The 13,857-nt window shown below is 38.4% G+C and overlaps 1 protein-coding gene across 15 annotated transcripts in view; it reads right to left on the bottom strand.

Moving 5' to 3' along the window:
- Positions 1-13,857, bottom strand: part of PARD3 (par-3 family cell polarity regulator) — a 634,176-nt gene that overhangs the window by 340,017 nt on the left and 280,302 nt on the right. For all 15 annotated transcript variants that reach the window (XM_082847455.1, XM_082847464.1, XM_082847462.1 and 12 more), the window contains exon 4: positions 13,421-13,599. In XM_082847455.1, coding sequence (XP_082703581.1) covers positions 13,421-13,599 — 179 coding nt within the window. The remainder of the gene's footprint in view (positions 1-13,420; positions 13,600-13,857) is intronic.

The following is a 13,857-nucleotide window of genomic DNA, read 5'->3' as shown; positions in this document are numbered from 1 at the left end:
GGTGGAGGAGATAAAGAAAATAATGTGTGTTTAAAATTGGTTCCTACAAACATACGGACACCAAGGGGGGCAAGTGGCAGGGGGGTGGTGGTGGGAGGAATTGTGAGACTGGGATTGACATGTATACACTAAAGTGTATAAAACAAATAACTAATAAGAACTGCTGTATAAAAAATAAAATAAAATAAAATTTGTTCCTACTTCTGAGCAGAACTATGACAGGACAAAGAGGATTCGAACATTCATAGATTTTTTGTCAAAACAAAATTCTGTCTAATAGTAGACTATATATCTACATTTATTTATCTATAAATATCTATAAATGATAGATATATAGTCTAGTAAAATGCGGTAGAATTTGCAACAAGAGACACTGATTACACTGACATTTTAAGTTGTTTAAAATTAAAAAACAAAAGGGTCAAAGTCCAAAGATTTTGAATGCCAAAACATTTACCACAGCACCTCTTTAGCTCAAATTTCATAAGTAATAAATATTTTATTTTTAACTATTTTAATTTTCTTTTTAAACCGAGTTTATGTTTTGAACAGAAATTAGTAAAAAAAGAAAAACAAAACAAAAGTTGAAAAATATTAATTTAGCCAAGCAAATTTTTTTATTAATGTATAAAGTAAAATCTCCTAGCGTGCACACCAAATTATATTAGTTTTCTTTTTCCTTTGAAATGTTAAAGGTACCATACACAGTTCTCAAAACTCATTCTCGCCTTAAAAATTCTGAACTATAACTCATGCCTTTTCCAGCATGTATCATAAATACATGCTCAATAGCTTCTAGATCATAAAATTACATTTAGATCAGTGGGACACTCAAAAATGTTAAATACACCAAAAAAAAAAAAAATCATGTTGGAACTCTCCAATATGGAAGAACACATTTGAGAACTAAAATTAATTTTGCAAATAAGTTTCCTGTTGCACAGCAAATGCTTCAGGTTGACATGTTCACAAAACCAGAAGCTTGACATTATAGGTTTATCTCACAACTTACAACTGACCTTGTTAACAGTCTTGATATCAGGTAAGAAAAATAACCCCTGGAACAGATACGCATCAGGCTATAACATAAAGGATCTGGCATAAAAGGGGTTGGTCAAATCTCACATGGAGGTACACCAACTTATGAAGGCCATGGTGTTTCCAGAGGTGACCATCAGAGCACAAAGGTCTCTGAAGCTACCAGACCTGCTTGTGGAGCAGACCAGGAAATCCAAGAAGAAAAAGATCAGCAAAACTGAGCCTCATTCAGGCTCCTTATTGGAACCAATTTCCCCAGTTGTTCCTAACCCACCTCAACAGTTCAGAATGCCATGAAAAACTTTAGATACAGAATTTTAAAAGCTGGAAGGAAAAAGCTAGAGAACCGCCAGCTGAAGCTCTCACCGTCTAAAAAAAGAAACGGGGACTCAGAGAAGTTATGACAAATGCTCTATGGAGATTAGGATGACTAACCAGATCCCACAGTTATACCTCCCCACTTCAATGCCCGATTTCTGAGTGATGACATTTCCAAGTTCTCATTCTCCATCTAAGCAGGAAGCGCAGTTTACCTGGGTATAACTGGGTATAACTTCTGATATCCAGCCGTGCCTATATAATGACCCCCTCCCATGGGAAAGTATCTCCCAAGTTCTTGCTTGTCAAGTAGGACAAAGCCATTACACAATCTTGAATCACAACTTCTATTTATGTTACAGATGGTTGGTTCATTGATAAATACTACATAGTCTTAGGAATAATCAAGCGTAAAATGTTTGTTTTAAAATTGTCTTAGGGACTTCTCCGGTGGCGCAGTGGTTAAGAATCCCCCTGCCAATGCAGGGGACGTAGGTTCAAGCCCTGGTCCAGGAAGATCCCACATGCCACGGAGCAACTAAGCCCATGCGCCACAACTACTGAGCCTACACTCTACAGCCTGCGAGCCACAACTACTGAGCCTGCATGCTGCAACTACTGAAGCCTGTGCACCTAGAGCCCATGCTCCGCAACAAGAGAAGCCACTGCAATGAGAAGCCCGAGAGCACTGCAAGGAATAGTAGCCCCCGCTCACCGCAATTAGACAAAGCCCGCGCGCAGCAACGAAGACCCAACTCAGCCAAATATAAAAAATAAATAAATAAATTTATAAAATTATTTTAAATACAATGATCTCTTGTCTGATATAACTGGGATTATCTCCTTTATCTTATGAAAACACGCATAAGGGGTGAGGAGAAGGTAGATGGGGAGGAAGTGTAATCTCTTTTCAAGTTACAAAGACGTTATCTCCACCTGTGTTCTGAGGAACTAAGGAAAAGAGCTAAAAGAGAAGCAGCAAAAACAGCAGCTCCCGTTTTATTTCTTTCACAGAATTTCACAAAAACCACCACGGTCACTTAGTTGTTCTACAGCCACCTACACCCCACAGTCAGCAGGGTCGGGACCCCCACTTCTGACCTTACTCCTTCCACCAAGGGCAAGTGCAGGAGAAAAACACAGGATACCAGGGCTGCGAGTCAGATGCCGTTCATTTTCCACAACAACAATAGAGAATGTGAGCGGCGCTTGCTCGACTCCACGAAACCAACTGGAATCTGACACAATTTTCCAACATTTTAGAAAGTGCTACACGCTTCTTATTTTGAAGGTACAAAATACCCATCTACATTTCATTTTCTTTCAAAGACACATAACTCCAAATGTTCATATCTCAAAACTAAAATTGTAAATAACGATCGCATCTGGCATCAGGAGCAAACTGCACAAGAGAGGGAGGGAACAGATGCGAGGAGGTGAGGGAGAGAGAGTAAAACACTTAGTCGCCTGATTCCAAAAGATCTGCCATCTTACATCTTATCCAAATGTGCAAGATGAATCTTTTATGCTTACCTATCTAAATATTTTACCTTAATTTTAAAGCTATATATATATATATATATTCAAAGAAATTGCTAAAATTTGAAAACATTTTTACCTTAATAAAGCAATATATATCCAAAGAAATCACTACAATTGGCACCATATATAATTAATGTGGCAATGTAAATATTAGCAGCTCCTTACATTTTTCCGTTTACAAACATAACCTCAATGGACTGGGTGGGTCAGCAGAACAATTGAGTCATTCCTGTGAAAAGTTCTCGGGTACCATCTACAATTTAGTTTCTGTAGAGTTCTCCCCTTAATTGTGAAATGGCCTCCTCAGGTAAACCATTTCCACAGATACATTTTTGAAAAATGTCGAAGATCATTTTTATCTCCTCTAAAACTTTCCGTTAAGCAATTAAAATAGGAATCTAAGAATAGTCAGCACTAATCAGCAGTAATAAAGTTTATTAATTATTAAAACTGGCATCGTTTTTAAAACTTCACCAAGTCTCTATTATATCTTAACATCTTAGGCGTGAGTAAAAATATGCTAGCTTCATTAATATCACTACTAAGAATCGGACTTTGTTAACTGATCTCCATTTCGTTCCCTTTTTGGGGGGAAACTTTTGTCTTTGTTTTCTCTAATCCTTGTAATTGATATTATTGTTGTTAGTGTTATTGAGACATAATATATTCAGCCCTCTTCTTGATCTCTTACGTGCATTGCTCAAAACAGCTTAACAACAGCAAAGTAAATAATGATATAATTGGGTTATAACCCAAAAACCAAAAGAAGTTATCTGTGAGGCTCCACCTCCACAAGAGAAGCATTTAGAATAAAGAAATTAATGGCTCAGACTTCTGAAGAATTAAGTCCTTCTCTCCAAACCCCATCAGCAGAAAAAGCATGTTCTCTGAGAAGAATATTAATTTTCAAGGAAACTGCTTTAGTCCTCAAATTATAACTGAAAATTACAATTTTAGAAAATGTGATTCTGGGAAATTTCTGAGTGATTGCTGTTGACCCCACACACACACCTTAAAAAAAAATCTTAACAATCTGAATAAAGTGAAAAAGAAACAGCTGACGCAGGAGGTCGTCAGGATAAAAACTGAAGACAAAGTGGGAGCTCCCAGTCCTGAAGATGCAGCGTGTCTAAAGCTGACGCATTTCTCAAACTCAGGCTTGCAGCAGTAAAGGGGGCCAACCTTAAACCAATATTTAACAAAATCAGTTGAACTTTCCACAGAACTCATTTTCAAAGCAAAAAACACATTTCAGGGAACAAACAGGTATGTCAGGAGGCTCATGGAGCCCAGTGGCTGAATCCTCGTTCCATAATTCTCATTATTGGTGCATTAACTGGCATCCAGTTCTCGGCACAAAATGTGGGTGGTACAACTTATGTTGTACCTTCTTGTTTTGGAAAAAGGTTTGATTTACAGAAAAGATGGTACAGAGAGCTCCTGCATACTCTTTACCCAGCTTTCTCCAATGTTGACATCTTCCATAACTTTGGTTTATCTGTGAAAATGAAGACATTAACATCGGTACGACACTGTTAACCGAACTACAGACTTATCTGCAAGTCATCAGTTTTTTCCACTAACATCCCTGTTTGGCGGCAGGATCCCGTACTGCATTTAGCTACCGTGTCTCCGCAGACTCCTCTGATCTGAAGCTGTTTCTCAGTCTTCCCTGGTATTTTGCGACCATGGCATTCTTTAAGAACGGTGGCCAGGTGTCGTGTAGAACGGTGGCCAGGTGTCGTGTAGAACGGTGGCCAGGTGTCGTGTAGAACGGTGGCCAGGTGTCGTGTAGAACGTCCCTCAACTTTGGTTTGTCTGAAGGCTCCTCATGATCAAACCGGAGTCAGGAGTTTTGGGGAAAAGTCCACTGAGGTCCCATCTCATTACACTACATCAGGGGCTCATACCATCACCATGAATTATCACTAGTGATAACTAACCTTGACCACTGGGTTCAGGTCAGTTCACCACAGTTCCCCACTACAGAGTTAATGTTTTTCTCATTCCATCCTCTATTCTTTGGAAACAAATTACTAAAGGCAGCCAATCCTCGAGAGGAGGGGAATTAAGCTCCACCTTCTGGAGGGCGAAGTATAACATATATTATTTGGAATTCTCCTGCGAGGAAATTTGGACCTTTTCCCCATTTTATTTTTTATTCAATCACTTATTAGTATCACCGTAGTCTCGTGGATATTTATTCTGGTCTTTCGATTAAAATCCAATTATATCATTATTTACTTTGTTGTTGTTAAGCTGTTTTGAACAACACACATAAAATATCAGGAAGAGGGCTGAGTATATAATTTCGCAATAACAATGATAAAAATATCAATCACAAGGACTGGAAAACACAAAGACAAAAGTTCCCCCAAAAAGGGGGAAAGAAATGGAGATCAGTTACCAAAATCAGATTATTAGTAGTGATATTAATGACGCTAGCATATTTTCACTCAAGACTAAGATGTGAAGATATAATATGACTTGGTGAGGTTTTCAAAATTATTTTGGTTTTAATAATAAATGCTGGTTATTCTTATATTCCTATTTTAATTGCTTAACAGAAAGTTTTAGAGGTGATAGAAATGAGAAGGTTGTTATGAAATATTTTACAGTTTAAAATATTCAACTAAATGAACACTGGGCAATATATAAAGTCTGTGTAAGTATGTTGGAAAGTGGGTAGCATACTTAAGAGCACAGAATATGAAACAGGACAATTGAGATTCATAACACAACTTTATCTTTCAGCAGTTGGTTTAATTCTTAGGTGAATTATTTAAACTCTCTCAGGTTCTACCTCCTCACCAATAAACTGGGAATGGCCACACTACTTACACTTCAGAAGGTGATTAAATGAGATACAACACATAACACAGCCAGCAAGAAGCAAGTACTCAGATCAACTTGGCTATCATTACACGAAAATACCAAAACCTCAGAAACAGTACAGTTTGGAGATGGGACAGATGGAAACCATTTTTATCCCCACCCTGTAAAAAACATTGCCCCAAAGGCAGCGCAGCACATGATGGCAACTAGAACACATGCAAATTAAAACAGAGCTGCCCCAGCAGCTGGAAAGCAAACACCAGGTACCTCAGTCCCAGCACCTCACTAGGCTCTTCTCTTTAATAACAGGACATGACTTCATGACCCAAAGTAGGTACGTTTATAAGCTAAAGTATTAAAAATTAAAAATAGACACCAACTTAGAAAGATGAAATGAGGCCAAAATATTCTTCAGTGTCTAAAGAATACGTGAATTTTTGTTCAATATAATTTAATCAGTGCCAGTTCCTGGTCTCCTCTCCCAAATCAAGAAAAACGGGTGTAACATCTTCACTTCCCTCTGTGTGATGTGTAACTTCGAGGCTGCTCAGCAAGGATTCTGACATTGCTTCGGATTCATATTCCTGGAATGGTGTGTGAACTCTAAAAATACCACACCCAGGCTTAAACATTTTCTCAATAGCACTTCAGGATTTCATAACTTGGAACACAAATTATAATATTTAAAGTATGTGAAGGGGGATTATATTCCTAAATGTGGCACAGAAATAGATGAGTCTCAGTTACTAACAGCTCAGGCTAGGGCAGCTTGGCACTTGACGTTAGCCTATTTTAAAAATGAGTAGAACTATCACTTACTGAACAAAAATGCAGTGCATTCTAATTGAGATCTTTTAATATGCAAAACAGAAGGGTGAAATTTATAGTTTTAGAGGCCTTTTACGAGAAGTACTAATGTTGTAGCAGGATAGCCTAAGACCTGGGTCTCAGCTGGATTTCCCTGGAAGCAAATACCCCAGAAAATTAAACACAGCTATAGGGCTCTCACAAAGGAAACGTAGTTTTAAAAAACTTCTTAGTCCATCCTTTGAGGTTTTAGATGGTTATTGTAACTAGCTGGAAGCTATGGTTGGCCCATAAAAAACCAAAAGATAGACACCTTTTTTTTTTAATAGCAAGCTGGTCAAATGGACTAATTCAAAAATAAAAAATTTACCACTCTGACTCACCTTCTACATTAGAAAGAAAAAATGAGAAGAAGCAGACCAAGAAGCCAAAGGTTTGAGAAGAGGATGAGAAAGCAAAAAATAGGTAAATTTAGAATATCACTTTATTTACTTATATTTTAATGTCTGTACATAATTTACTTGATCAAGATTATAAGCTTTGGGCTTCCCTGGTGGCGTAGCGGTTGAGAGTCTGCCTGCCAGTGCAGGGGACACGGGTTCGTGCCCTGGTCCGGGAAGATCCCACATGTCGCGGAGCGGCTGGGCCCGTGAGCCATGGCTGCTGAGCCTGCGCGTCTGGAGCCTGTGCTCCGCAACGGGAGAGGCCACAACAGTGAGAGGCCCGCATACCGTAAAAAAAAAAAAAAAAAGATTATAAGCTTTTACAAAGGTTCTGCATAAAAAGAAAAGTTCTCATTTCTTTTTAAATTCTAAAGAGAGGGCTTCCCTGGTGGCGCAGTGGTTGAGAGTCCACCTGCCGATGCAGGGGACGCGGGTTCATGCCCCGGTCCGGGAGGATCCCACATGCCGCGGAATGGCTGGGCCCGTGAGCCATGGCTGCTGAGCCTGCGCGTCCGGAGCCTGTGCTCCGCAACGGGAGAGGCCACAACAGTGAGAGGCCCACATACCGCAAAAAAAAAAAAAAAAAAAAAAAAATTCTAAAGAGAGCAAATATCCATTTCTTTTTTTTTTTAATTGAGGCATAGCTGATTTACAGTGTTGTGTTAGTTTCAGGTGTACAGCAAAGTAATTCAGTTATATATATATATAATATATATAGAATATCATTTTACAATGAATGAACAAACGAATGAATGAATGAGCCAGTAAGCAGCTATTTTAAAAAGCCACGTGGAACACGATTCAAATGTATTGCTACTGTATTGTCTGTGTATCAACTGTAAAAGTTTTCTCGCTCTCAGTAAAACAGGGACCAGACATTTTCTGGAGGCTTCTTGTGCCTGATTGGTGACCCTAATGCTGGGAATTCAGTGTCCTGACTTTACATATCTAAATGCACTTGAACTAAGATTGGAGGGGAGGTGGGATGTGCCAAGTAACAGTAAACAGAAACAGTGCTTTTATCATAGCTTCTACCTAGAAAAATATTTCCTGTTCTAGTCTTGTATTGATAACATAGGAGCCAATATCTCAATGGGGTGTTGTAATACTTTAAAAAAAAACTAAAATTAATAGCTTTTCATTTAAAAATTTGGGCTAAGTGTGAAAAGAAGTGAAGTGTCACAAAACCAAATATGCTAAATGTTCCAGATTCTATTCTAAGATAGAAAAAATAGCCCAAAACGAAGACATATCAAAATAACGATTATATTCCTATTTGCCATCTCTTGACAGACAAAGATACCTTCCGCTTCCCGCTGGACCCAAGTTCTTTAAAAGAGACTGTGCCCCGGAATCAACAGAGAAGCTTTAAAGAAAAACACACAAACTTCCTGAAATGGGTAAATGAATCTATTGGTATAAGTTTGTTTCATCTTTAAAAGTCCACAGGTAATTCTGATACACAGCCAAACGGAACTATTAAACTATTCAATAAGACAGTAAGTTCTGGAACTCAGAAACAGTACCAGTTGCTTCTTGGTGCTCTGCATCCTACCCCTCAGCCCCCAGCCCACCCCATCTAGGACTTCTCACAGAGCTCTTTATACATCATAAGTACTTTTCACTTTATTATTCATGAATTTATGGGAAGCAATTATCAATAGCTTTAAAAATGTTTGTTTCCTTGGTCAAATAAATCTACTTGAGGAATCTACTCTAAGAAAATAATCAGAGATGTCAACATAAATTGGTATATAAGGATATTCTCTGAAGAGTACTTGTAAAGGTTACTTATAAGAGCAAAATAAGAAAAAAAAAGCTAAAGTATAAATATGTTAAGCAACAAGAAAAATCACCAAATAAAGTTAATAAACAACTCCAAAAAATCATTACATAATAGAACCTTGTGCAAAGTATCGATATTTACAAGACAAAGGAAAATGCTCTCAGTATAACATAGATTAGGGAAAAAGGCAGGAAATTAAACTGTACTGATTGGATGACTCCCCATTGGTATCAAGGACAGCCACCATCTGTGTAGAGCTATACTATGCTCCACAGAAGTCCTCAAATTCATACACCAAATGTCAACACTCATCATCGAGACCCCAAATGACCTATCTGCTTCTTTATATTTTTCATTTCTTTAGAAAATGCAAAGAGCAAGAAATACTATTATCGGGGGAAAAAAAAACTGTTTGGGGACCCAAAATATACCACAAGAAAGATTTGTAAAAATCATTTTCTAAAGTTAGAAGGAAGATCTCACATTGCTTTGAATGTAATGGAAAGAGAGGTGACAAAGACATAATTAAGACAGCACCTCTTCCAAGAGTTTGCATGCATCAGGGGTATTGGAAAGATATCAAATGTGACAAGCAACTAAATCAAACAGAAATAATAAACCCAGAGGGTCAGAAACATCCAGAGATGTTCTTAAACATCTCTTTAAGAAATGGGAAAAAAAAAATTTTTTTAACCTAATGATGCCAAGGAAATATGTTCTCTTACCACTTTCCTCCCCTTCCCTGATCAGGTAAGAATCTCCCTTGGAAACTAGTCAAAATATGAGTTTATGCTAATTCTACCCATGTTAATTGGGGGGCAATATAACTTAGAAAAACAACACCTCTTATTATTTACGGGAAGGAACAACAGCTTACAACCACTGCCCAACGAACAGAACAGAGACCTGCTTCCTAAAACCCCATGGCAGACTGATTCTGATAAGTGCCTCATTACAGTGGAATGAATCAAACCCTATCCACATCCTTGGTGGCCTCTTCATTCACAGGGACATGGACCTAGTAAGGATGGCTAAAGAGCTGGCAGAACGACTTGAGAATTCACACTGACTGAAATACTCTTTCCCAAGATGAAGTATTAATATGCACACACAAAATCTCAAATGAAAATACATCTTCTAGCAAGATACTTTCCACACCAATTGTGAGCAAAATGGTCTCTAAGAGTTGAAAAGGGCAGTCAGCCACAAAGAGCTGGGTAACAGGAATAAGCCAATGTTCCAAAGAACCTTGAAAAAAAGCCAAGATTCTCATCCCCTCTATGCCTCACTGCCAGATAAAACTATGACAGAATTTAAGAAATCCAGAAGCCCGTGAAACCCTTGGTCTCTTCGAGCCTTCACCTGGCTTAGCAGCATCAAAATCTGTGAACTTTGCCCTCTAAACTTGACACTGGGATGAAACAGTATTACTGTTTTAACTGGCAAGACTCCACCTCTCATCTGTGGTTTTGAACCACAAGGGAAAGTTCAACGTGGCTGTGTTCTCACACATGACAAAGGAACTGCCTGGTTCAGAAATAAGAGATTTTAACTGATTGGTGACATTACACTAAAACTGTTTTGCTTATTTAACTTGGAAGAATAGAAGCTACTTACGTATGCAGATGAGTTACACAAGAACACCAACCTATTTTAACCATTAGAGATCAATGAATCACAGGACTGTGAACGCTTAACTAATTGATTTCCGTGTTTTTATACAGAAAACCTAAACCTCTACATGCTGATAAGAATTTATAACATCTTGAAATTGCCCAGCATAGGTAAACTCTCATGGACGCAACAGAAGTAAATAAATTTAATACTGATAAGCAAGTATGCTTTCCTCCAAGCATCCTTTCTTAATATTGAAGACATTGGAAGTTGTTTTATAACTGAAAATAAGACAGACTAAAATACAAACAGCTTAAAAATCTAGACTAGGAAACTTAGTAAATAGGTATTTGAAAAGCAAAGCCAAAGATAATTCAAAAGACAAATTCATTACACATTACCTTTTATGTGTGTCGTACGTGAATACGATTTCATCGAGAGATATGTGTGTGAATCAAGGTCTCTGCCATGGGAAAGTGTAGGCATCTGGCTACGTTAAATACCACTCTCGATAGGGAAAAAGCTTGTTGGGTAAAGTAACCATTTTTAAAACAAAATTATATTCAAGTTTGTCTTACAGTGCTGATACTTATAACGTGAAAAAACATAGTATAAATGTCCAACAGTAAGAGAATGATAAAGTATACTCTACCCTGGAATACTTTGTGTTCATTAAAAATATTTTCTAACAAAACTCACACCAGGGGAAATCCCTATGAGATGAAAAAACTGTAGAAATAATCAGGATGCAAATATGTAGACAAAGAATGACTCCGACTGTGTGTGTGTGTGTGTGTGTGTGTGTGTGTGTGTGTGTGTTTGCGTGTTCACTTATATCTTAGTACTGGTTGTTGATGAGTTTGGAATTATGGATAATGTAATTTTGTTCTATTCTACTAGTTGCCCAATTTTTTACAATGATAGACACATGTTATTTAAAAAAGAACGAATGAGGGACTTCCCTGGCTATCCAGTGGTTACGACTCCATGCTTCCACTGCAGGGGGCGCAGGTTCAATCTCTGGTTGAGGAACTAAGATCCCACATGCCACATGGCACGGCCAAGAAATAAAATAAAAGAGAATGGCAGTGAGGTGGACATGGTTAGCTGGCCATAAGCATCTCCATCCTCTCCAGGCAGCTTCCCTGGGCTGCAGAGCCTGGAAGGCTAAAGTCCGTTTCCCAGACACCCCTAGACATAAGGATCTGGAGCAAACTGCATTCTGCCCATTTGGATTCAACAGCCTGAGATTTTAATGATAATTGTGAAATAGGGGATTTTCTTGGGCTGTTATTAGTGGCAAGCCGTGGAGATGACGGCGTTTTCTAGGGTGTTCCTGGGTTCAGGCCCAGCTCCACAGGTGACAGGCGGCAAGGTGAGCACAGGTGGAGACAGTGCTAACGTCTACTGGGCCAATGCAGGCAGCAGGACGCCAGGTCCTGTACCTCTGCCCCCTCCTCGGGCCAGCTAGACACGCTGTACTGCATTGTCCAGAAAGCCCTGGGGGCCCAGCCTATGGCCTGCTCTTCTAGCCCTTCCAATAATTTTCTGAAAAACAAATTCTCAACATTAAGTCCTTTTATGTTGAAAATAGCTCCTGTGGTTCTGTTTGCTGTAACTGAAGCTGATTCATACAGCCAAGATGTTGAATGAGTTAAAAAGAAAACTTTGATTACCTCAGTGACTCCTGACCCCCTATCCTTCAACTAAGCAAAAACCTTTTTTTAAAGTAATAAATTTTTTTAAACTACCAACTTGACTTGTTATATATTTGTGAATATCCATGGAAATCAGGTCTATTCCGATTACAAATTAAAGGTCACGAGGCCTATTCAGAAACCAGATTCTTTGAATAGAATCTACTGCATGATAAAGCATTCTAAATTTTCAGGCTAATCTCAATGAGAAGAAACTCATCACATATCTAATAAAATATAACAGAAGAGTTAAACCCCTCATCCAAAAAATCAGACTATATAGTACATTGTATTTTCTTGGTAGATTCTTCTCAGTTTAAACTTACATATTCCCTTCTTCTTTTTTTTTTTTTTTCTTTACTTGAACTGGTACGAAGAAGAGTTTGTTGAAATGTGAAACCAAGATAAAAGAAATATTTAAAACAGGTATTTTGACATAGATGCAAAGGATAAATCAAGCAAATATCAAACTACATTGATTTTTACTATTAATATGTGATTAATATATTTCCACACTTCTCGATACGTATGGTGCTCAATTACTGGCTGCACTGAAAAATGTTTATTAATTCATTCAACAGATGTTTGCTGAGAAGCTATTTTATAGATTCAGCAGTGAAAATGACAAGCACAGCTTAAAGCTCATTGGGTAAAAGGTTAGAGGTATAACAGAACGGGATGGTACGGCTTCTGTAGGAATATATGACAAGGAGCATTAACACAAATTGGAAAAAAGGTAGACTAAATAGACTAAAATAAAGCTTATTTATTTAGACTAAATAAATTAGGTCATGGACAAATTAAATTTGGTCAAGGAGAGAATATTATTAAGACTAGACAGTACACTTCCATTTCGTTTCAATTGAGTAGAGAGAGCAAATGACCATGGATGGCGTCCACTTTCATCCTTAACGGTTCACATGCTGTGATTTCTTTAATGTACCTCAGGGGCCAACATGAATATATGTTTATACATGCACAAAAGATCCCTGTAAGGACATGCAAAAAGCTCATGATGGGGTTTCCCAGGAAGAGACATGGGGTGACCAGCAGACAAGTTAGGACTTAGGAGAGGGCCCTTAGGTGTACATACTTCGTGTTAAAAGGTTTCATTTTTCATCATAGGAACATATTATCCATTCCAAAAATGGATACATAAATAGATACACAATATATAGCAAGGATTTAATCAGAAAATTCAAGGGCAATACAAAATAAGTTATCTGAACTTTGGTGTGAAGGTCACAGGGGATGTAGCAGGGATGCCATGGAAGCAAAGACCTGGCCCATGGCTGACTCCCATCACTGATAGAAAGACGACAGGAACTAGAAGCAGTTACCTTCCTGTCACAAGCTGCAGGGCTGCCGGCGGTGTTTTGTTTGAGGAAGCCAGCGGTTGTCGACCAGCGCGTGGGGTTTTTCCGTGAAGGTTCTTCAGAGGAGAAGTTATTATCACTGACAGACGTGGAGAGGCCAATTAAGGCTGGGTCACTGCTTCGTCGGACGTGAAGAGGCATATCTACAACACAAAGCAGCGTTATTAAAGATAACCTAACGTCTGAAAACTACATATTAGGATAAAGGTAGTTAAAGCAAAAGATTAAAGAATAGAATAACACTTTAAGGTGACAGTGGGCCAGCCTCCTAAATAGAAATTCCCTTAGTCCCTTTAAAAACGTCACTGCGAAAGAAATATGGTACCTACAGGATATCTGGAGTGAGAAGGCCGGTATGGCATCTGCACTTCACCCTGGTCACCTGTGTGGCTCTGGGCAAG

This window comes from Leucopleurus acutus, assembly GCF_964270905.1.
Source record: "Leucopleurus acutus genome assembly, chromosome: 1".
NCBI classification, from domain to species: Eukaryota; Metazoa; Chordata; class Mammalia; order Artiodactyla; family Delphinidae; genus Leucopleurus; species Leucopleurus acutus.
This window is presented reverse-complemented; position numbering and strand designations above follow the sequence as displayed.